Below are 22,711 nucleotides of genomic sequence, written 5' to 3'. Positions count from 1 at the left end.
CCACGTTCATCAGGAGCTGGTGCTGCTGGTGTGTGGGCTTGCTGAGGAAGAGTACCCATGATCCCTCAGGGCTGTTCATCTTCCAAGCAAGCACTCGCTCGATGATCTTCAGCAACCGCACACCCTGGTCCACACGGAACTCCTCCTGTCACACACACAAACACACATACACACACTTACAGTTATCAGTGATTCTCCCACATGTACACATATCCTCACCCCACATGGACGCACACACTGATACCAGAAGTGTCAAGATGATGGACCAGCCCATGAGCCTCTCTGATGTTAGCTGCTGTGTCCCACAATGCACTGCAGCGAGTTTTTGAACCCTAACCAATGTAAAGTTTTCTGGATAATGTCACCAAGCTCTGCTTCCAAACAACTAGAGCTAAATATTCAGTCGAGGTCACAGGCAACACATAAAGATCCATAATTTATCAAATGAACATTTTGCTTAGAAGATGTTTAAAATTACGATGGGAGAAAAACTTTCATTTTAAATTCAAGTAAAAGAGTCTGATTCAACCTCTGGAATAAATTTCATATCAATCGACTTCCAATGCTTGAGAGGATTTATTTCTGTATATATTCCTTATTTAAGTATTTATTTAAGTATTTATTTAAGTATTATACATATATTTATTCAGAATTAAGTCATGTCTCGTCTTCCATATTTTCTACTGTACAGTATCAGGACATTTTTTTCTCTCTAGTCCTCCACTCCAGCAGGCGTCACTGTTGGCCCTGAGCTCGGTGTCTCTGTTTCCTGCTGCTCGCTCACTTTGTCCGCTCCGAGACTCAAAGTGCGCAAAGAGGAGGAAGATGTCCGACAAAATGGAGCGGTCCGAGCGGAAGATCTGCCGCCAGAGGAGGCTGCTGGAGGCCGTGATGAAGCCCGAACTCCGGCTGCACCGAGTTGGTGAGTCCCTCGAGGAGCCGCTCACAGGCTAACGCTAGCTAGCTTCAGCTCTGCTAACGCTAGCTAGCTTCAGCTCTGCTAACGATAGCTAGCTTCAGCTCTGCTAACGTTAGCTAGCTTCAGCTCTGCTAACGCTACTTAGCCAACGGGAGTTGATCAAACAACCACTCCTCAAAGGGAACGATACGTTAAAACAATGTCTGGTTGGTGAAGTTGATGGAATGTGTATATCAGAGGATCAGGAGCTTTGACCCTGAGCCAGGGGTCACATGTCCTTGATCATCATCTGCAAGCTGCTGTTAGAAAGCTCAGCACACATCTGGGCTGTTGTGTAAAAAGTTCTCCAGACTGCTTCGTCTCATCCTGAAAAACAGACACATATTGTTAGAATAATCATGATACTGGCATACTTTAAAGTGAGTATAAATTCTACAGCACTGTTGTGTCATATTAATAACAATAGACCATATTTGTGAGAAGCTTTGATTTCAAAACGATTGCTGTGACACATACATGAATAAATCCATGTATGACAAAGCAACACTTTTCCTGAACTGGAGAATCTTGGTTTTATTTAAATTCTAAAACTGGTTCACAACATGGATTGATTCAGTCACTGGAGTTGTGCAATACAGAATCAGTGTCTGAACTCTCGAGTAGTTTCTTTGTCCAGGCTTGGAAGAAGAGGTGTGATAGCTATGAAGGGGGGTTGGGAATGTGGGGTAGGGTTAGAACTGGTCTACTGTCTGTCGAATCTGCAGTCTGCGTTGGCAACATTAAGGTCTTCCTTAATCTCCTTGCTAGGGCTGCCGCGATTGGTCGACGTCATTGATGACGTCAACGCTGAAAATGCGTCGACATTAATATTTGAAACCGACGCGTCGGACCCACACAAATTAGGAATTTATGTTCTTCGTCAATATCACTAAGTAACGCCGGGTTTTCACCGGACGCCGAAGCGCTGCTCCGTTCCGCACAGCACAGCGCTATTCTCAAGCGCGCTGGCGCCCGGCTGTTCACATGGGACGCACATTTATCAGCGCCGGTCAGCCCGAGTTTCTGCTTTTTCCGCTTGTTGTTCAATGTAACCCGTTCAACGTTTGGGGGTAAATGATGAAGGTCTTCATAGTGCCCCCCCTCACCCCCACCCCTCTCTTTCTCTCTGTCTATCTGCTTGTGTGCTTGTAGTGGATGGGCAGAGGGGGTCATTTAATTTTGTGATTGGGGAAATTTGGGAAAATTTAAACTCCAGGACAACATAAGGGGAATACAAAGTATACGATGCATATTTGATAATTTATATCATATAAAATATGTCATTCATATCGTTTAAGATAATTTCCCAGTGTGTTCCCTGGCGCGATACACTTGCGGCGAGCGGGAAAAATTGACCATGGTATCGTTCAATGTTATTCACAACAGTTGATTGACATATAGGTTAAGCCAATAGGAAGCCCCTATGTTGGTATGTTGTGGACCAATAGGATGAGGAAATTAATGTGGGGGGCGGGGTCCATACGGAAGTGAGGACCCAAATAAAGATGTCAACATTAGCACACAATCCGTCTCACACACATTATTAAGCAAACTCGACAGACTCGACGTCGGAACCAGCAGTGCAGGGCGCGAGGCGCATCGCAGCCCATGTGAACTGCACAAAGGTTTAACGGGGTTGGATAGGAGGCTCCTGGTTTTCCTTCGCGCGGAGCTTCGGAAATGGAATGATATGGTCAATTACATTTTTTTGGAGGGAAATTAATCGTTTAAATCAATACTAATCTGTAAAATTGTCGACAGATTAATCGATAGAAAAATTGTCGTTAGTGGCAGCCCTACTCCTTGCCAAACGGGTATTTATCCAGTCTGAACCTGTCCATGTCCCCACTGTTGAAGGCTACCTCTTTCTCTAAACGAAGCTGTTTGAGCTTTGCTGTAAAGCAGGGCTTGTCGTTGTTGTAAGTGGTGCGTGTTGGAATACATCTGTCCTCACATGAGCTGATGTGTGACGTCACAGCCTCTGTGTAATCGTCCAGGCTGTGGGAAGCAGTTTTAAAAATGTCCCAGTCTGTGTTGTCCAGGCAGTCACGCAGATCCTCCACAGCTTCTCTGCTGCTCCAGTTCTTGGATCTCAGCACTGCAGGTTTATAAAGTTTGAGTTTCTGTCTGTAAACCGGGATCAGATGAATATGAGCGGGAAACTGCATGATAAGCATGGCTGATGGTACTGTAGCAGTGGTCCAGAGTATTCTCCCCCCTAGTCGGCCATATGACTGTTTGTGTATGTAGTGACTATGTCACTTCCTGTCTCTGTCTGCTGCTCCTCCTTCACCTGAATAATAAGGAGGATTTGAAGCTGTTGTGAACGAGTCTGTGCAGAAAACCTGCTGCTGTGTTTTTCATTTGTGAAACACAAACTTTGGAGAAACTCTGGAGACAATTCTTTGGTTTTTACCCACAGGTCATACCTGAAAACCGCTTAACCAACTAATGAACCTCCACTCGCCCTGCTCTGCTCTGTTAAGTCCTTATTTGTTTATTTGACCTCAAAATACAAAACTTTTCTACTTCCAGTGTCTAATGCTGCTAAATTTATGAGCTGCGTTGAGATGTTAAGGCGATGTGATGGAAATTCAACTAGAGATTTTAAATATCAAAATTCTCAGACTGGAGTTGCTTTTGAGTCTTTATAATAATAAGCTCTGCAGAGTTTATACAACAAGCACGGGTGCTCAAAATGGAACAACTGGCCAAAAGTTCACAAAGCCAGAACTTATACAAAGAGGCGTTACATGACACATAATATCAAAAAAAGAAGACATGAACGCAAGAGATCATCATCTTTGTCTATCTGCTGTGTCTGTCTGTCCGCTGTACCAGTTGGAAGAAAACATCACCAAATTAGGGCCTACACCCTGTTTATCAAGGTCATAGCAGTGAGACAACGCCAAATAAGGGTTCCATCCTGTCAGGTAGACAGTATCACAGCAGTGAGACAACTGGTCAGGGGAATTCCACTACCCTAGACACTGGTCAGTGGAATTTTCCTCCACAGTGACTATGAACTACCTCAACACCTCTGCTTCTTGACTGTGATCCTTCAAAAATATTTTTAAACATAAAATGACAACCACAAGTTTTTAAAAACACTTCGGGAAACTCTGAAATGATAATCGTGTGTATTTTTTTTTTCAGTTTGTCCTGCAGACGTACAGCAGCTGATAGTGAATAAAGAAGAGGTTCCCCCTGAGCAGCAGCAATGGAGCCCCCTTGTGGACCAGGAGGACCAAGAGCCCCGCCATATTAAAGAGGCACAGGAGGAACCGTGGACCAATCAGGAGGGAGAGCAGCTTCAACAACTTGAGCAGGCTGATATCAAGTTCACATTGACTGCTGTCACCATGAAGAGTGAAGAAGATGAAGAGAAATGTGAGTTGTCACAGCTTCATCAGAGTCAGACTGAGGAGAACAGAGCGGACTGTGGAGAACAAGAACCAGCCAGGAACTCAGGTCCTGATGGACATTTACAACAAGGTACTTAAGACAGTGAAGATGATTGGATGCAGACCAGGGAACCTCGGTCTGGTTTAAATAATGAAAATAGCAAACAGCCTCTTAGTGATATGAAATGTAAAACTGGTAAAGCATTTGGTCTGAGTTTGATCAAAGATTCAGTCGAAAAGGCAATCTGCAGGTGGGCTCAGGCACGCTCAGGTGTGTCGACTTGTCTCGGAGAAGAGCTCGGGTGATGGTGTGGAATGTGGAGCTGAAGTCCACAAACAGGATCCTGGCGTAGGTGCCGGGGGAGTTGAGGTGCTGGAGGATGAAGTGGAGTCCCATGTTGACTGCCTGGTCTACAGACCTGTTGGCTCTTTAGGCAAACTGCAGCGGGTCGAGGAGGTGGTTGGTTATGGCCTTGACATGGGTCGGCACCAGTCGCTCAAAGGTCTTCATTACTACAGAGGTCAGGGCGACTGGTCTGTAGTCGTTCAGTCCTGTGATCCTCTACTTTTTGGGAACGGGGATGATGGTGGATGTTTTGAGGCAGGCGGTCACCACGTATTCAGGCAGTGAGGTGTTGAAGATCTCGTGAACACTGGACCTCACAGTACCTTAGTGTGGAGGGGGAGACAGCGCCTGGTCCAGCTGCCTTGTGGGGGTTCAGACTCTTCAGTATTTTTTGACATCGCTCTCCTGAATGGTCAGTTGGGAATGTGGGTTAGGGTTAGAACTAGGGAAGGGCCTTCCATTAAATTGTATTCATCGATCGTCGGGAGAATCAACGATCGATTAATCATTAATATTTTTATATTCAAATTCACTATTTATAGGCTATATTAAAATGCAGTGAAAATAAAAAAAACACAGCGTCTTTCTTACAAGATGGACAACTCTTGTGGCAGTTAAACGGGTTCCGTCCAATGGTTACACTTGAAAATATGCGCTGTTCTCGTAAGCCCCGATGAGAGAGCAGCAGCTAGCCGCAGAGAGCTAGCTGGATTTGACGGTTCTCGTCCTCTCAGTCCGGTTGTTGTCAGGTCCTCACTCCCGGAACCCCTCACCCAGACCCGGGTCTGTCCGGGTTCCCTTCCCTGTAGACTTAGGGTCCGTGTGCAGACATGAAGCCGAGCAGCTGAGCTAGCTCCGGGCTTCTTCCTCCAGCTGCTAACATCCTCACTGTGCTGCGTTCAGGGCAACTCGGATATTCCGACCTCCTGCCACATAACGAAATCCAGTTTTTTGTTAATTTGTTCATGTGTGAAACACAAACTCTGGAGAAACTCTGAAGACAATTCTCGGGTTTTTACCCACAGGTCATATCTGAAAACAGCTTAACCAACTTACTAACCTTCATTCGCCCTGATCTGCTCTGTTGTTTATTTGACCTCAAAATATAAAACTTTTTTTAATGGTAACTATGAACTACCTCAAAATCTCTTTTCCTGGGTGTGATCCTTCAAAAATAATATTAGACATTAAACGACACAACACAAGTTTTTAAAAATACTCTGACATGATAAACGTTTGTATTTGTATCCTGCAGACGTACAGCAGCTGATGGTGAATAAAGAAGGGGTTCCCCCTGAGCAGGAGCAGTGGAGCCCCCTTGTGGACCAGGAAGACCCAGAGCCCCCCCACATTAAAGAGGAACAGGGGGAACCGTGGACCAATCAGGAGGGAGAGCAGCTTCAACAACTTGAGCAGGCTGATATCAAGTTTCCATGGACTGCTGTCACTATGAAGAGTGAAGAAGATGAAGAGAAACCTGAGTTGTCACAGCTTCATCAGAGTCAGACTGAGGAGAACAGAGCAGACTGTGGAGAACAAGAACCAGCCAGGAACTCAGGTCCTGATGGACATTTACAACAAGGTACTGAGGACAAGACTGAAGACTCTTCTGAGACTGAAGACAGTGAAGATGATTGGATGCAGACATTGGAACCTCAGTCCGGTTTAAATACAAAAAAAAAAAAAAAAACTCTAACTGATATGAAATGTAAAACTGGTAAGATAGCATTTGGTTGTTATGAGTGTGATAAAAGATTCAGACGAAAGTGCGGTCTAACAAATCACATGAAGACTCATACAGGAGAAAAACCATTTAGTTGTTCTGAGTGTGATAAAAGATACAGACGTAAGTGCGATCTAAATGTACACATGAAGATTCATAAAAGAGAGAGACCGTTTAGTTGCTCTGAGTGTGTTAAAAGATTCAGACGGAATTGCGATTTAACTGTACATATGAAGACTCACACCGGAGAGAAACCATTTAGTTGCTCCGAGTGTGGATTAAGATTTTTTCAAAAGAGCGGACTAACTGTACATATGATGATTCATACAGGAGAGAAACCGTTTGGTTGTTCTGACTGTGGTCAAAGATTCAGACAAAAGTGGAAACTAACTACACATATGATGATTCATACAGGAGAGAAACCGTTTGGTTGTTCTGACTGTGGTCAAAGATTCAGACAAAAGGAGAAACTAACTATACACATGAGGACTCACACAGGAGAGAGACCGTTTAGTTGCTCTGAGTGTGATAAAAGATTTATTCAAAAGGGTGAGCTAACTGTTCACATGAGGACTCACACAGGAGAGAGACCGTTTAGTTGCTCTGAGTGTGATAAAAGATTTATTCAAAAGGGTGAGCTAACTGTTCACATGAGGACTCACACAGGAGAGAGACTGTTTAGTTGCTCTGAGTGTGGTAAAAGATTTTCTCAAAAGAGCAGTCTGACTCTACATTTGAGGATTCATACAGGAGAGAAACCGTTTAGTTGCTCTGAGTGTGGTAAAAGATTTTCTCTTAAGAGAAGTCTAACTCTACATTTGAGGATTCATACAGGAGAGAAACCGTTTAGTTGCTCTGAGTGTGGTAAAAGATTTTCTCTTAAGAGCAGGCTAACTCTACATTTGAGGATTCATACAGGAGAGAAACCGTTTAGTTGCTCTGAGTGTGGTCAACGATTTCATCAAAAGGTCCATCTTACTGTACATAAGAGAGGTCATTTAGTTGCTCCTAGTTTGGTAAAAGATTTAGACTAATCGGTAATCTAACTGCATATGAGTAGTAATATAGGAGAGAATGAATTTACTTGCTCTGTGTGGTCAAAGATTTAAGTTGCATCGTTTACAACAAAATTATTTATTAAGATTTGTCAGAAACTTTTCAGATTATCCATATTCATAGTTCACTTTCGTAAATAGAGAATTTAGAATTCCCCTTTCACCTGATTTTATCAGAGTTAAACAATTTCTTTCTCCCTAGAAAAAATAACTCATTGAATAACATGAAAGATTTGTGTTGATATTTCTTGTTTCTACTGACTTGATTTATGCCATATATGTTACATACCCATATATACTTTACACTTTAAAGAGACATGAGGAATCATACAGGAAAGAAATGAATCGTTTGCAACTAAACATTTATATAGATCAATAAGCAGCCATAGATATTATCCATATAAATAGTTGAATGTTGTAAAAAGAGAATTAATAACCCATCCAGCTGTTTTTACCAGAGTTAAACAGTTTGAATGTTCCTAGAAAATACAACTCATTGAATAACATGAAAGATTTGTGTTTATTTCTTGTTTCTACTGAATTATCCCTCATATAATACACACCTATACTGTGAAAGAAATAAGTATTTGATCTTTTGCCGGTTTTGCAAGTTTAACAGCTGACTAATAAATCAACAGTTGTTGCAACTGTCTGCTAAACCTGCCAGGTTATGCAGACTGTTTTATTCTGTTATTTGGGTTGGGCTTATTTTGTTCTTTATGTTCAACTATGTGTTGGGTTATTTCAGTTAGTAATTTGTTGTCTTTGTACACGTAGTGTCTCCCATCGCATAAATACCTGTAGCTTTAAGGAGCGGACCATTTTAATAAACGCACCTTCCTTCACTTCCGGGCCAAGGCAAATATAACACCTGCTGTACAGCCGCGGCACAAGAATAGTAGCAGCAAGGACGACAGGCCGCTAGCAGAGGCTATTCACAACCTTACGGACCAAAATAAACATGGATTAAAGTTGAACACCCCTCGCCGAGCGGAACGAGGTAAGGAAACAGGTTCTGTTCACTTTGCTGCAGGTAGCAAGGAATGGGAGTCACTATGTCACATTAACTCGCCAAACATTGTCTCATATGGTTATTTGTTTGTTTATGTATTTTAACGGTTGTGTCTGGATTTTATTGAAAATTTAATTGAAATAAAGTCCATGGATCAATAGGTTCAATATATTCAATCACTATTTTTATAAAAGTAAAAAGAATAAAAAAAACTCCATCAATAATGAAATGAGTCATTAAATATGTTTTTATATACATATATATGTACAACATACATTATGTTGTAAATTTCCTTGCAGTGTTCCAATGCAAACTACAATGTGATTTACTCAACCCGTGTTTGAAATGAATTAGAGGAACCTGAACTTGTGTTAAACTGGAAATGAAGATGTCGTCTTTTTCTTAAACATGACAAACTATAATGAAACTAACTACTACTGACTAAACTATTCTGTTTATTCACAAACATTTATCCTGCAAACATAAGAAATCTTCCACTATCCGTGTCAAGGTTGAACGGGCGAGAAATTACAAAACATCTCCTTTACTCTACACTTTATTTCTCACAGTTAACTTATTACATTGACAACCAAAAGGGTGACACAACATTTGATACAAATATAAACAGGTGTACAGAAAGGAGAAAATAAATGAAATACCTGCCATGAATGAATAATAACTGAACAATATATTCGTTGAATAGCAGCAAATTCACACTATGAAACTAACCATCTTTTCTTTATACAAAGGGTAACTTGTTATTACTTTTTCTTACAGCTGAATGCCCACTGACTTGCACTGGCACTGCTACTAAATGGAAACTGCGTGAGGCTTTCTGGAAAGAAAAGCCCTTGTTAAAACAGTTGTAAAGGATCTGTTCAGTGTTAAGTGGATTTCTAGCAAGAAGGCGACAAAATTTGTCTTTTAAACCGACTCCTTCAGCAAAGGAAAGAAGGAGACGCTGTCTGTGTCTATATCGAGGCTGCAGTGCTGAAAGCTACATGCTCCTATAATCTGTCTTCAAGTGCAGGACAAGGGGAATGCGTCCTGCCGGTCTCTTGTGCTTTCAGAAACAGATCATATATACTGCACATTTAAGAAACTCTAATCCTCGCTCGGTCCTGAACGCTCTGTAAATCCTGCTGAGCTGCAAAAATGCATTTAAATCAGCGTAGTTTATAGTGAAGCCATATTCATTAGTTACATCGAGGAAAGTCTTAGAAAAAGAGCAAAAACACGGGCAACATCTGAATTAAATGAGATTTAAATGTGACCAGCATGGAGACGGAGAACGACGTGATGAAGTCACTGAATAAAATATGAGAAATAGAATGTTGGGACATGGTTTTTGTGGAACCACAGGCCTCCTCTCCGGCCTACATGGTAGTTAAAGCCTGAAAACAAGCATGGTCAATGTTGAACGCAGCTTCTGGACGATTGTCTGTCTCCAGTCAGTCAATTGATCCTCTCACTGAGAACCACACAAAGGTGTTAGATTTAAATGTTAATCAGTTAAACAAACTTTACCATCGTGACTAGGACCCATTCACAGGGACTCGTCCTTCCTGACTCCAACATGGTGACTCAGACGTGACCCTCGTGACATGAAATCGTCCTGATGAAATGTTGATTCAAATATAATCACGCTGACATGATCCTACTGACTCAGACATGATCGTAGTGACTCAGACAAACTCCTGGTCGTTCAGACACGACTTGAGGGACCCGAACACTATTATAGCTCACGATCACAAAGCTGTGACAGGTCTTTAATGACGACTGAAATGTGCCATGGTGACTTGTACTCGGTCTTAGAGTCTTGAAGATACTTTTTGCAACAGGGACTAGATCCTGATACTCACATAATGACTGATTGCTGAGCCTCTGATATTCTGACCATAGTAATACAGATGGGATCAGAGTTACTTGGACATTAGATGAGTGACCTGAACATGACGTGTTGACTTGAACATTAAACACTAAAGACAGAAGACTTGGGGCTCGACTGCAACTCACTTTATTCTCATGCTTTTGGCCTCTAAATGTTGCCCGTGTGTCAAAGCCTCAGGATTTACTGAGGAGCATAGAGCAGCCATTCCAGCACTGTTAAAGAGAAGCATCAGGCTAACAGCACGTCAGTATATTTAACACAAGTTGTTGCAGAGGGAACAGTAAACATCCTCAGCAGTTACAACCATTCCTATAAGCAAAATAGAGTTATTTGAAATCGCTTTATGTTATACATTTAACGTGATGCAGCATTTCAGTGATGATAGTCACTATTTCCAAAGAGGAATCGATAAAGTGCCAAAACCTTACTTTCAAAGTCGCTAGTTGCTCAACTTCCTGTCCGGTGATTCGGAGGAGAAGCCGAGAGGAGTCGCTGCCGTCACCAGAGTTAGACGTGGAGGTGAAACCACTGATCATCTGCAGGGATGTGAAACTCACCAGGATGTTTTTGATGAGACTTTAGAATTGGGTTATGGGTCAGATCCAGGAAAAATAAAGTGACCTCTGAGCGACCTTCTGGGTAATTACATTTTTTAGGCTCATCGTAGGTTTTGCTTTGTACCCGACTTCTTTTCATTGGTGATCTTTTCACGTTCATCTCAATATACATTTTAAATTATGACATTATTAACCGTACTTTCAGCCTATTGAATTATTTTGGATTCCTGCTGCCGGTCAGATTGTTGTGTCAAGTAAAGTTTGTTTTCCTGTGACACAAACTAAACAATTGCTTCTTTACATTCAACCGTTGAAGCTGGAAAAAGGTGCTTTGCTCTGTGATGTGTTGTTTGTGTTAATTGTGTCATGCAGCCACATTGTCAAGCGCTAAAAACATAAGGCACATTAAACAGATTGTTTATGTAATGGTGATATTTTCAAACATCAAGTTGGGATCTGACGTCCCTCTTTAACAACCATTTTAAATGGTTTTAGATTTGGCTGTTTTTCCATGAATTCATGAATGTGATCAACTCGGTGTCTCATCGCTGTGATGACGTCAGTGACTCCTGCTCCTGCACCACACATTTGTCACTCAGGCTTTTCGCCTTCATCCCCACTTCTCTCTTTTCTTTCCTCCACCTCCTCTCCCTATCTTCCCTCAATCGAAGACACCTTGTTTTCTTTTCTGCCATCTTCCTATTCTTCTTCTTCTTCTCTGGGCTCCACCATCTATAAAAGACGCCCATCCATCATAGCCTGTCTCCTCTTCCTCTTCCTCCATCAGAGATGTGTGTCCTGCTCCTCTTCTTCCTCCTCCTCCTCCTCAGCCGCCGCTTGATTGACAAACACCTGAAAGAGAAACCAGACGAGAGGCTTCACGCTGTAGCTGAGCAGAATAAAGTTTTCCCTTAAGAAACCAACAGCAGATCATTCAACACTAAAGCGCCGCCACGTGTGTGAGAACATTATTCAATCATCCTTCATCTGTTCATCTTTTTGTCCACGTACATCCACTTAATCAGTCATCCCATCACCTGCCAGCGACTGCTGTCGTCCTTTCCTGTCTCGCCCCCCCCCGTCAGTCCGTTGGTGCTCGGCTTCTTCTCCTGCATCTCAGACTGGTTGTCGTTTGTCACGTCCAGCATGGGGTTGTCGTGGCAGCCATTCTCCACAAAGTGAAGCTCCTCAGCGCGAAACTGCAAAGGTCAAAGATCACCGAATATTTAGACACCTGCTGATTACAAGCCCAGTAGATTTTGGCTCTGGTTTTGGTCTCCACCACCTCCTGAGGGAAAAATCTGGTCACGCCATATCATGTTACGCTATGCTGCTTTACTTTGAGTTACTTTAATTAAGGTTCATTTTTTCACATGTTAGTAAATTTCTCTTTTTAATTATTTACATGTTTGAAATAAATCAAAATGAATGTCCGAATAAAACTGTGAAGAACATATGTGAGGCACACTCACAGAACAGGCCTTGCATTTCTTTCTGTGTGTGTTCACTGACCGTCGTCTTGGTTGCCGGCAGTCGTCTTTGCCAGCAGATGTATAAGAACCCAGAAGTGATGATGACCATGCAGACGGAGCCGATGATGACCAGCACCACAAACAGCTTCCCGTAGTCGCTGCGTGTCTGACTGGGCCGGGACACACAGCGGCTGGTGGCACTGTAGCTCTGGATTCCCACCTGAGGAGGCAAACACGCAGATTCAGTCCCGCAATGTAAAATAATGAAAGTTTCCTGCAGATACCTTACAACTAAAAAAACAGTTTGTAGCCCGGTGATCTTTTGGAGCTACGTCCTTTATTTATGCAGAAAAATACCTCTGAGAAGATTTAAGCTCTAAAATCACTGAGATTCCTTCATCATCATCAACTTCAACAACGACATCGACATTTCGGCTGCATGCATTATACCATAGAATTTGGCGTCACGAACTCCGGATGTGCTGTGATCTGCAGCAACTCTACCAGCTTCACACGCGGTGAGTATTTCTCATTTTGACTGGATGCTGGTTCGTTCATTGAGGCTGTTCTGTGTTTGCTGTTTATCCACACCGTTAAAAAACTGTGTTGTGTCAAATGAATTCCAGTTTGTAACAGTTCAAAATGGGAAAAAGTCCAAGGGGGGTGAATACTTATGCAAGGCACTGTATATAAATGAACAGGTAGGTATCACACTGTTTCCTACGAGCAGAAACCTTATAATCTAAATCTATACATGTAAACTCTGCAGTTATTTTACCTTATTCAGACTTTTCCTGATCTCCCCCAACATGTCCAGCACATCACTGGTGCCGATCACTCCTGAGAGACACAACACAACAATTGAAACAAACCTGTGCCTGCAAATAAAGTCAAGAATGTCAACGGTTTTATTTGTCAAAGTCACAATCTACAAAGAGAATGTATTTGAAACACAGTGAAAGAAACAACTGAAAGAAGTAGAAATTTGAAAAGATGCAACAAAGGAATATGAATACATGTAGAACTGTAAGATGTACACACAGTATATCATGAATGTAGATAAACTGTACATGCTGGAGCAAGAGTAAAGAGTGTGCAGGTGCAAGTGACTGTGTCTGAATCCCTGAGTCAACTTTCACTAGCAAATAGACACACAGAAATACATGTGTATATGTAGAATGTACTCTTCATTGTATATTCCATATTCACAAATTACAATTTGTCTCATAGGGCTTTAACAAGGTGTGACATCCTCTGCCCTTAACATTAAACAAGAGTCATGACAAACTACTAAGAGAAACTTTTGTGTAAAAACGTGTGTGTATGTGTTGTTGTGAGTGTGTGTGTGTGTGTGTGTGTGTGTGTGTGTGTGTGTGTGTGAGTGTGTGTGTGTGTGTGTGTGTGTACCGTGGCCAGATGCCACGTTCATCAGGAGCTGGTGCTGCTGGTGTGTGGGCTTGCTGAGGAAGAGTACCCATGATCCCTCAGGGCTGTTCATCTTCCAAGCAAACACTCGCTCGATGATCTTCAGCAACCGCACACCCTGGTCCACACGGAACTCCTCCTGTCACACACACAAACACACATACACACACTTACAGTTATCAGTGATTCTCCCACATGTACACATATCCTCACCCCACATGGACGCACACACTGATACCAGAAGTGTCAAGATGATGGACCAGCCCATGAGTCTCCTGATGTTAGCTGCTGTGTCCCACAATGCACTGCAGCGAGTCTTTGAACCCACCACCGTAAAGTTTTCTTGAAAATGTCACCAAGCTCTGCTTCCAAACATCTGGAGCTCAATATTCAGTCGAGGTCACAGGCAACACATAAAAATACATAAATTATCAAATGAACATTTTGCTTAGAAGATGTTTAAAATTACGATGGGAGAAAAACTTTCATTTTTAATTGATACTTTATCAAGTTGTGGTTAATGAAGACACCTTTTACTAATAAACACTTCATTTAATTGATGAGGCTTGATATGTTGATGCTAACTTAAGTAAAAGGGAAAACAACAGAAACAGAAAACAACTGCAAAACATTTGCTTTCTCAACTGCATCAAGAGAATAAATAAGCCGTTCCTTCTATGTTATATTTGCATGGGTGTGTCCAGGTGTAACTACGATGTTACTGCTAAAGGAGATAAGTTAGGAAGCATTGAAGGAGTCGTTGGTGCATCGAAGCCTCAATAATCTGAGGATTTAGTGACGTTAAAGTACAGAATTCAGACCTTTTCATTACTGTTCATATTATTTGTACTTACACAGTTCTGGTTTTGCGTCATGTTGAGGACGACATACCCACGTCCAACCAGGTCCTTCCAGTCTATACACACCACCTGAAAGATTCAACAACAGCAGTGTTGGGACAGTGTTTTTGTAAAACCAAAGGCCTTCTCTTCAGCCTATATGGGCAGTCAAAAGCCTGAAACCACATGTTCCATTGTTCTGGAAAAAGCCACAGCACAGGGAACTCAGTCTCCCAGGATTCCTCAACTTCACCCAGAGCAGAGGTGTGATTAGCCTCCTATTGGTCACTCTGGACCCCATGACCTGTGAGGTCCCAGGGCAATATAAGGCCCCGATTCTTTCTCTTTCTTCAATCCGTCTGAGGGTGGAAGGCTGCCAGCCTCTCTTCCTGCATCGGCGAGGGGAGAAACCTGATTTCTCCAGCTTGCATCTTCTTTTCGAATCCAACCAGAGGAGCGCAAAGGTGCAGCTTCCAGCTCATCTCACTAAGGAAACCTCCTCGCATCTCAAGTTCTACCAAACTCCGAGCAGCGACTTGATGTCCTGCAGGAAAACTTCAACCAGCATCTGAGCTGCACAGCTCAACAGAACCGTGAAGGCAGAGACCATACGACCAGCCAGAAGACTTCACAGAACTGCAACTTCCTTTTTCCTTTTTCCTCGGATTGGGTAACACAACTGGGCTTAACAATTATACTAGGCTAAGCAAGACTATTTATTTGATTCTGTTTGGTGCAAGTTTGATTCATTTTGTGATACTTTGGTTATAAGTTATCGAAAGTAATGTTAGTTTGCTATGCTCCTCAGAGTCTTTCTTTGCATTTCATTCTACACCCTTTGTCTAACTTAGCACCAACACAGACACACACATATCTCGTCACCTAGTTATCTCCTCCCCCGCTACCTGTCGTAAAACCACTTCAAAAGGAGGGGGGCTGTTTCTTTAGTTTGGCCAGTGGCCATTTTGGGAACACTCAGATTTACAAAGACACACAGACATACACATCTTTGTTTAGTTAGCACGTGGTTAGTAATTTGTGTTTTTATAATTAGTTAAATTCATAATAAAAAAATCTTTTACAAATGTTTTTTCATTAATGTCGCATAAGTGAATTTTGCCAACCTCTACACTGTCAAGAACTCCATGACATTCACTGTTCATTATATAATCTTTAGTAAATATGGAGATTTCTAATTGAACTGGATCTAAATGACACTCGTCCCTGATACCAGGGGGGTGCCCCGTCATTTATAAATTATAATTTTATAATTGTATTATTGTTAATTGATAATTGTACTGTTTTTCATTAATCATTTCATTATTCTCAATTGATAACTTTATTGTTTTAATTAATAATTGTATTATTTCTAATAAATAATTGTAATATTTGAATAATCATATTTTATGATTATTAATAATTAGCCAACATCAAGTCTACCTATTATAGCACAACACCAGTGTGAACATTGTCTAATGATGGGGCAGTGGTTTACCTCACTGGGAGAAGGTTCCCAGTTTAATATTAGGTTGATTGGAGACTCTAAACTGACCTGCTGGTTTTTCCTGTGATAAAAACATATGGATTGATCTTCAGCATGACAACGTACCTGCTGTGCCTCCTTCATGTTCTCTGTGGCAGTCATCGCCCCCCCGCCCCTGCCCTCCGACCCCTGGTTCTCCAGGGACGTGGTCTTGTCTAACGAAGCCCAGGCCGGGTCGGTGAAGCTGATGGTCGGTGAGGGATCTGTGGTGAGCGGGATGATCTGACGGATTAATGCTCCTTCTCCCTCCATCTTCTTCCAGCTCTCCTCCTCCACCTCGGCTCCTCGGTCATTCAGTCGGTCTGCTCGAACAAATATACAAGTACTTCATCGGATATTGTGATAATCAGCGTATTCTTTAGACATCAGGCCCTGAGAAGAATGATCCGAATAGAGAGCATTGTTTTACTTTGACTATTTTAAGTTTGAGAAAAATTGGGAGGTTATAAAACTAAGGTGTTAAAGATCCTTCCCACCTTTATTCCCTCGCTCTTCTTCCTCCACACTGGGCTGCAGAGGCTCTCTGCTGGGGGCCAGGCCGACCTCTGCTACAGTGGGACTCTGGGTAAACAGGCCGGCGTGTTCCTCTTCCTCCTCCCGCTCTGTCTCCTCATCCTCCGTCTCATCTGCCCACACAAACCAGACACATCACATTTCAGCACCTTTCTTCTTTAAAGATGTGAAGTCTTTATCTTAGGTGGGTTTTAGTTACTATTGCTAGGCTAGCTGTTTCCACCTGTTTCCAGTCTTTATGCTAAGCTAAGCTAATTTAGTCTACTAACATTTTAGGCCAATAGTAACACTCATCTCATCTGTACACATTTGAACCTTTCTAATCAGCAGCTTCAAACCGTGGGTTCATGTAAATAAAAACATTTCAAAGATAGAAACAGGAAACAAAATCAAACCCGTCATCATAAACTGATTTTTTATATTTGCTCTACCTTTTGTAAAACTTCCCAGCAGCCCGAAGTCAGTGCCAGTGTCCGTCTCAGGGGGGGAGGTTCCTGCAGTGTCTCCGCCTGCAGCAGCAGTAGTGGAAGTGGATGTGGATGTTGTGGTCGTGGAGGCGATGGAGGAGTGACGGACTCCGTATCCACTGGACTGAACGTCTTCCTCCCGCTCGGCCTCCCACAGCTCCCTCTCTAAAGGACCCATCTGGAGTGGAAGACATGTTGTCTCCTTTATTTACGGCCTCTTGTACTTCATGATATAAGTTGAAACAACTGATCGTGGTTCGGTTTTCCTTCTGGGTCGAGTTGTAATCAGGTTGGTTTCCTATCGGTATGAGGACATGGTGGAAATACAGTTGTAGTAATATTGGTGATAAAAGTACTATCACTTATATTACTGATAATAATATAAGATTAGTGATTTATATCAACCTGCAGAGGAACTTCTCTGTGTGTGTCTGAGGTCGTTTATCATCTCTGCTCTTTGCTGAGTCAAGCGTCTCCTGACTCGGACGATTGGTGCAAAGAAACACAATTAATCCCATAATCTCACGAAGCATTTAAAGACTAATTAAATCCTTCAGCGCGGGGTTAGTGGATTACGTCAGATTTATTGTGATCTAATTAAAGCCAAACTTCAGCGGATGATTCCTCTGTTTTAAGTCGTCTTCACACTTTGTCCTTGCTGTGTTTTTTTTCATCTTTGTCTATTCATGAAGTTAAACTTGAGTAAATAAAGTCATAAATACTCAATTCAATTCTATAACTAATAAACGTTTACTGCTGTTACTCCATGCAGTGCACAGCTCAGGTATTACTGAGTTTGTTGAGTTTGTTTTTGCGAGCTGTATGAAACTTTAATATGTTCTCAGGCTGTCCGTCTCACTCTTGTGAACACAATATCTCAAGAACGCATTTTGGGAATTTCTTTTATAAAAATGTTAAGTCAAAGGTCAAAGGTCAAGGTCGCAGTGACCTCACAGAACATGTTTTGGCCTCTTGAACATGATAACTCATGTCTGCCTTTAGGAAACTACCCCAAATTCTGACCAGTTGTCCCTTGGACTCAAAGATGAGCTGTTTAGATTTCAGTGACCTCATATGAGCCTGGAAAAAGAATGTATGTGACTGAAACTGCACAGGGAGGTTAAGGTAAAAAACATATACGGCTAAATATAATTTTCCTCATCGAGACACCTTCTCTCTGTCCTCACCTCCAGGACAGGGGATGCTCGATGTTCTTGTAGCCCAGGATCATGCAGCTCAGCTGGGGAGGAGATGATGGGCTGCAGGGAGCTGGAGGGGTGGAGGGATGGACTGTAGCCTGAGAGACACAAACAGACATGTCAGGAACATGTGTGTGTGTGTGTGTGTGTGTGTGTGTGTGTGTGCGTGTAAACACTTCTAACACACTTAACGAGCAGCACAGTCTGTTTTGGACACACGTCTGATCCTCAGGGCAGAGGAGAGATCTTAGCTGGATCTCAATATATCACTGAAGATGAATAACAGCAGGTTTGACCAGTGTGTGATTTAGTTCTGTAGGGGAAGTTATTTCTACTAACCAATCAGAGCGTCCAGATCTGGGGTAAGGTGGATCACATCTGAAGCATCATGCTCGTCCCCCCTTCTCCTCTCTCTCTCCTCCCACTCGTCCTCTCCTTCTCCTCTTCTCTCTCGGTCCTCTCCTCCCTCCTCTCCTCTGTCTCTGTCCTCCGTGTCCGTTCCATAGAAGCCAGAGGCCTCCTGGGAGGCATCGCCGGCACCCGGCCCAGCGAAGGGCTCCGTGTCTGGGTCCGTGTGAGCCCTGTAACCTCCTGCGTCCTGTGGAGCTGCCAAATGGACCATACGCTGAAAGTAGAGGGACAGATGGACAAATTCACGCATACATACATAAAATCTCCTAACCAAATAAATGGGTTCTTAATACACAAAGTCACAGACTGACTCTCAGTTCAGAGATTATCTTTGTTCTGAAGCTTTAGCTCTACTGTTTACTGAGATAATGTGACTGCACCGTTTGTGTTGGCAATTACAACTCTCAACTGAAAATCGTCATCTTTGTTCAGAGGCCCATATTAGTGCCGCTGTTTGCGTTCAGCTCCGACAGTGTCTCCACATCCTCCTCACCTCCATCTCCTCTTCCACGTCTTCGTCCACAGCAGCCGCGGTCCTGGCTGCGTCCTGACCTCCGGAGGACGGTGGCTTTAACTGAGACGAGTTAGACTCCACCTCGGATCTGGATATGTCATGAATCTCGGGCCAGCCCATGTCATGGACCAAGTGAGGCTGGGCTCGCACCAGCTCCTGGACTGAGTGGCGTTTGGTTCGGACTAATTCCTGGGCTGGGCTTTCATCCTGTCTGAGCGGTGAGACGCGCTGGGACGAGGTCTGTCTGAAACCGTCACAGCTGGACATGAGAGCTGCAGGAGACAGAGGAGAAACCACAGTCACACTGGAGACAGGCTTTAGTTTGAAATTTCAATTGTTAAATGAGAATGATCAGCAGAGGCTTTACGATTCAGCTGGGTGAAGAAATAGAGTTAAACTAGAATGGACAACTAAAATATAATCTGAAACAAGTACTGACATGAAATATTCATATTAACGCATTATTGTTTGTTACCATTTAATCATTGGGTTGACTGGAGACACTGGGAAATGTAACAACTGATATTATTTACATAGTTAAACCTTAATTTCTTTCCTTAAATCTTGTTTTTCAACAAATATGATTTAAAAAGGCTATGAATTAAATAACAAGTCAAATATTTGGTTGAAATATTATATAATATATAATATAATATATAAATGTTTGTATATTGATTGTGACAAACATCTTTCAGAGGTGAAAGTGAATAACAGATATAACAGTAAACATTGTACTTTAAACCTCCTAGTTATCATTTTTATTATCAAAAATATAAATACTACGTAACTGTAATACTACTATAATATTATAATAGAATAATACACTGTATTATGGTTTATGTATATATATAGATATCACAGCAGCAGAGAAACAGAGCAAAGAGAAGAAACTTCCATCGACATTGATTTAATTTACTGTTCAATCTGAATCTATCTCTTATCTTTGACCTTGAACCATCTCGTTCAGGATATCGGAGTTTAATCCAGTTATAAACTTATTATTAACACGGACACCCGCAGACCTATAACAGCTCATCAAGGTATAATGGTGGAGAATATGAATTGCCTGTTTGAATTAGATTATATTTTTCACTCCTCTTGTTCTTTGTTGAGCAAGACCACAGAAAAACGACTGGTCGGATGAACATGGAACTCGGTGGGATGATGGAACCTGAACCACAAAAATTAATCTGGTGTTTGATAACAGAATTTCCCATGAGCCACAGCAGCTAGAAGTCAGATGTCCACAGGTCGTGGACCTCCCTCTGAGGTAAACAGGCTCTCCTCCCATGATGCTCTCTGTCTGGGAGCACAGATGGCTGTCTGACCTCAGAGCAGATTACCATATCATGGTATGGCCAACATGTCTCAAACTTGTCTGCGACACGCTAAGCAGACCCCCCCCCCCCCCCCCCCCCCCCCCCCCTGCAGTCTGAGGGGACACTGTTACTGTGCACAACACGGAGACCAGGACATGAACATTTCAGGATTGTGTTATGAGGTGTACTTTCTGTTGCCAGTAGGTGGCGCTGTGACGGGCAGGAGACGGCTTCAGGGAGGGAGATGAGGATGAACTGTGTGAGTTATAACCACTTCCTGTGTTCCTCGTGTCATCAAACGCCTGGTGAAGGTCAAAATGTGCAGAGCTCTTGTTCATCATCTTCCTCCTGGTCTGTTCAGATGCGGCTGAGACCGGTAAGACCATTGAGTTCATTGAGACCAGTGAGACCATTGAGACCAGTTAGACCAGTGAGACCAGTGAGACCATTGAAACCAGTTAGACCAGTGAGACCACTGAGACCATTGAGACCCTTGAGACCATTGAGACCATTGAGACCAGTGAGACCAGTGAGACCAGTGAAACAACCGAGACCACTGAGACCAGTGACACCAGTGAGACGCTGTCGTCGGATGCATCAACCCTCATGTTGAAACAATGTTCAAGGAAAACTAAATCTTTTAAAGATGTTTCCTTCCGGACGGATCTTGAGTTTCTGCAGAGTTAGTTAGAAGACACGACCTCGGACTGAACACGCTACATGTGACTTCAGTCTGGTGAATGTCTGTGATTCGTGCCGGGGGGGGGATTGGATGAAATCCTGAAGGTGGCGCTGTGCCACACCCACGCAAGACAAGTCCCTTCTGGGGCATGAGCCCCTCACATCGAGGTCGGTGGCTCGGACCCTAAAGTTTCCATCAACACTGCATCTGTCGTCTCCAGCCTGTCACCAGAGGAGGAGGCCGGGGGGGGCTCATTAAAGCCCCTTTCTCAGATCAGCTTATGGACAGAGACCCTCCCCCAAATCTGCTCCTCCTCACCCCCTGGTCTCCTCTCTGCCCCCCGTCAGGCCTCTGTGTTGGAGACTCAGCTTCCTTTTCATGTTAATAACAACAAGGAGATCTTCATCTCTGCAGCTAACACAAGAAACGCACGAGAACAAAACAAAACAATAAATGTGAGACAGAAACTGAGGCAGACCCCCCATGAAGAGAGCAATCTGTAGGTTTTAAGCTTTGATTCAAAGGAAACTACTGAGTCATTGAGCTCTTATTTCTAAAACCTCAAACTGCAGAATGAAAACTGTGGATGGCCTCAGAGCGGATGAAGGAGCTGGAGTCTGTGACGCCTGCGTTGAATTAAACGTTGTTCAGACGTTTCAACGATGACGATGACAAATATCCATAAATATTGTTAACAGGTCTGAATAAACATAATCAATAATTAATCAACAGAAGATTTGTGTTTTGAAGAATCATGCTTGGTCATTGTTTCATTTTCTTGCTTCTAAACGAGAGGATCTGATGTTTTGTTTGTCACATGATGATAAACTAATGATCAGATAATTATCCACGTCAGTTTATGATATTTTGTAAAGTGATATTTGAGCATTAATTTGATAATAAATATCTAATTATTGACAAATTATTCTGTAGAATTACAGATTCTATCATGTGCGGTTTTTAAATCATCGCACATGAAATAACTTTGGATTTTGGGATGTTGTGTTGTTAGGGTTAATGAAAATAAATATCAGCTGCAGCTTTAATCATTGGAAACATCAGGATTTGCCTTCACAATAAACATCAGGCAGTATGTGTGTGTGTGTTTGTGTGTCCCACACAGTGCATCCACCTTGCAGAATTGATAAACAACAATAAAACACACAAACACTCGTAAACATCAATAAAACACACAACCAGTCACGTGGACTCGAACATGTGATGAGTTCAGAGTCTCCTCGCACTTATTCTCTAAATGATGAAGACGAATTGAATCTGAGCCCCTCATTGGATGAGATGAGTAATCATACTCACCGCTGATGAGTGTGATGAAGAGCAGGCCCGGCATGTCTGCTGCAGTGCTGCCTCCTCTTCCTCACCG

General features: G+C 42.6%; 2 protein-coding genes across 3 annotated transcripts; one reads left to right on the top strand and one right to left on the bottom strand.

Moving 5' to 3' along the window:
• Positions 1-785: 785 nt before the first annotated feature.
• LOC128455012 (gastrula zinc finger protein XlCGF57.1) lies at positions 786-8,661 on the top strand. Of its 2 annotated transcripts, none has more exons than XM_053438647.1 (3): positions 786-922; positions 4,115-4,348; positions 5,964-8,661. In XM_053438647.1, exons 1-3 carry the CDS (start codon positions 826-828, stop codon positions 7,463-7,465), a joined length of 1,833 nt encoding a protein of 610 aa, XP_053294622.1. In that variant the 5' UTR covers positions 786-825; the 3' UTR covers positions 7,466-8,661. The 2 variants fall into 2 exon arrangements, with proteins under 2 accessions (XP_053294622.1, XP_053294614.1); XM_053438639.1 differs by having other exon boundaries at positions 4,115-4,453.
• A 3,068-nt stretch (positions 8,662-11,729) lies between these two features.
• Positions 11,730-22,678, bottom strand: podxl2 (podocalyxin-like 2). Its single transcript, XM_053442398.1, has 13 exons — positions 22,645-22,678; positions 19,309-19,601; positions 18,744-19,029; positions 18,393-18,502; positions 17,170-17,383; positions 16,702-16,851; positions 16,292-16,527; positions 14,698-14,772; positions 13,826-13,982; positions 13,197-13,258; positions 12,459-12,638; positions 11,984-12,145; positions 11,730-11,798 (listed from the first exon to the last, which is right to left on the bottom strand). Exons 1-13 carry the CDS (start codon positions 22,676-22,678, stop codon positions 11,730-11,732), a joined length of 2,028 nt encoding a protein of 675 aa, XP_053298373.1.
• Between the last annotated feature and the right edge of the window lie 33 nt (positions 22,679-22,711).

This window comes from Pleuronectes platessa, chromosome 2, assembly GCF_947347685.1.
Source record: "Pleuronectes platessa chromosome 2, fPlePla1.1, whole genome shotgun sequence".
Classification (NCBI taxonomy): Eukaryota; Metazoa; Chordata; class Actinopteri; order Pleuronectiformes; family Pleuronectidae; genus Pleuronectes; species Pleuronectes platessa.
Note: the sequence above shows the minus strand (reverse complement) of the source record. Positions and strands in the feature narration are given on the sequence as shown.

Bases quoted from the DNA above. Each gene is read 5' to 3' on its own strand.
- podxl2 (XM_053442398.1), bottom strand. From the start codon at position 22,678: ATGCCGGGCCTGCTCTTCATCACACTCATCAGCG. The intron at 16,852-17,169 runs GTAGAGCAAATA...TTGTGTGGGCAG, and splicing joins GCTGGGAAGTTTTACAAAAG to ATGAGACGGAGGATGAGGAG. The intron at 16,528-16,701 runs GTGGGAAGGATC...TTGTTCGAGCAG, and splicing joins AGAAGAGCGAGGGAATAAAG to ACCGACTGAATGACCGAGGA.
- LOC128455012 (XM_053438639.1), top strand. From the start codon at position 826: ATGTCCGACAAAATGGAGCGGTCCGAGCGGAAGATCTGCCGCCAGAGG. The intron at 923-4,114 runs GTGAGTCCCTCG...TTTTTTTTTCAG, and splicing joins ACTCCGGCTGCACCGAGTTG to TTTGTCCTGCAGACGTACAG. The intron at 4,454-5,963 runs GTACTTAAGACA...TGTATCCTGCAG, and splicing joins TGATGGACATTTACAACAAG to ACGTACAGCAGCTGATGGTG.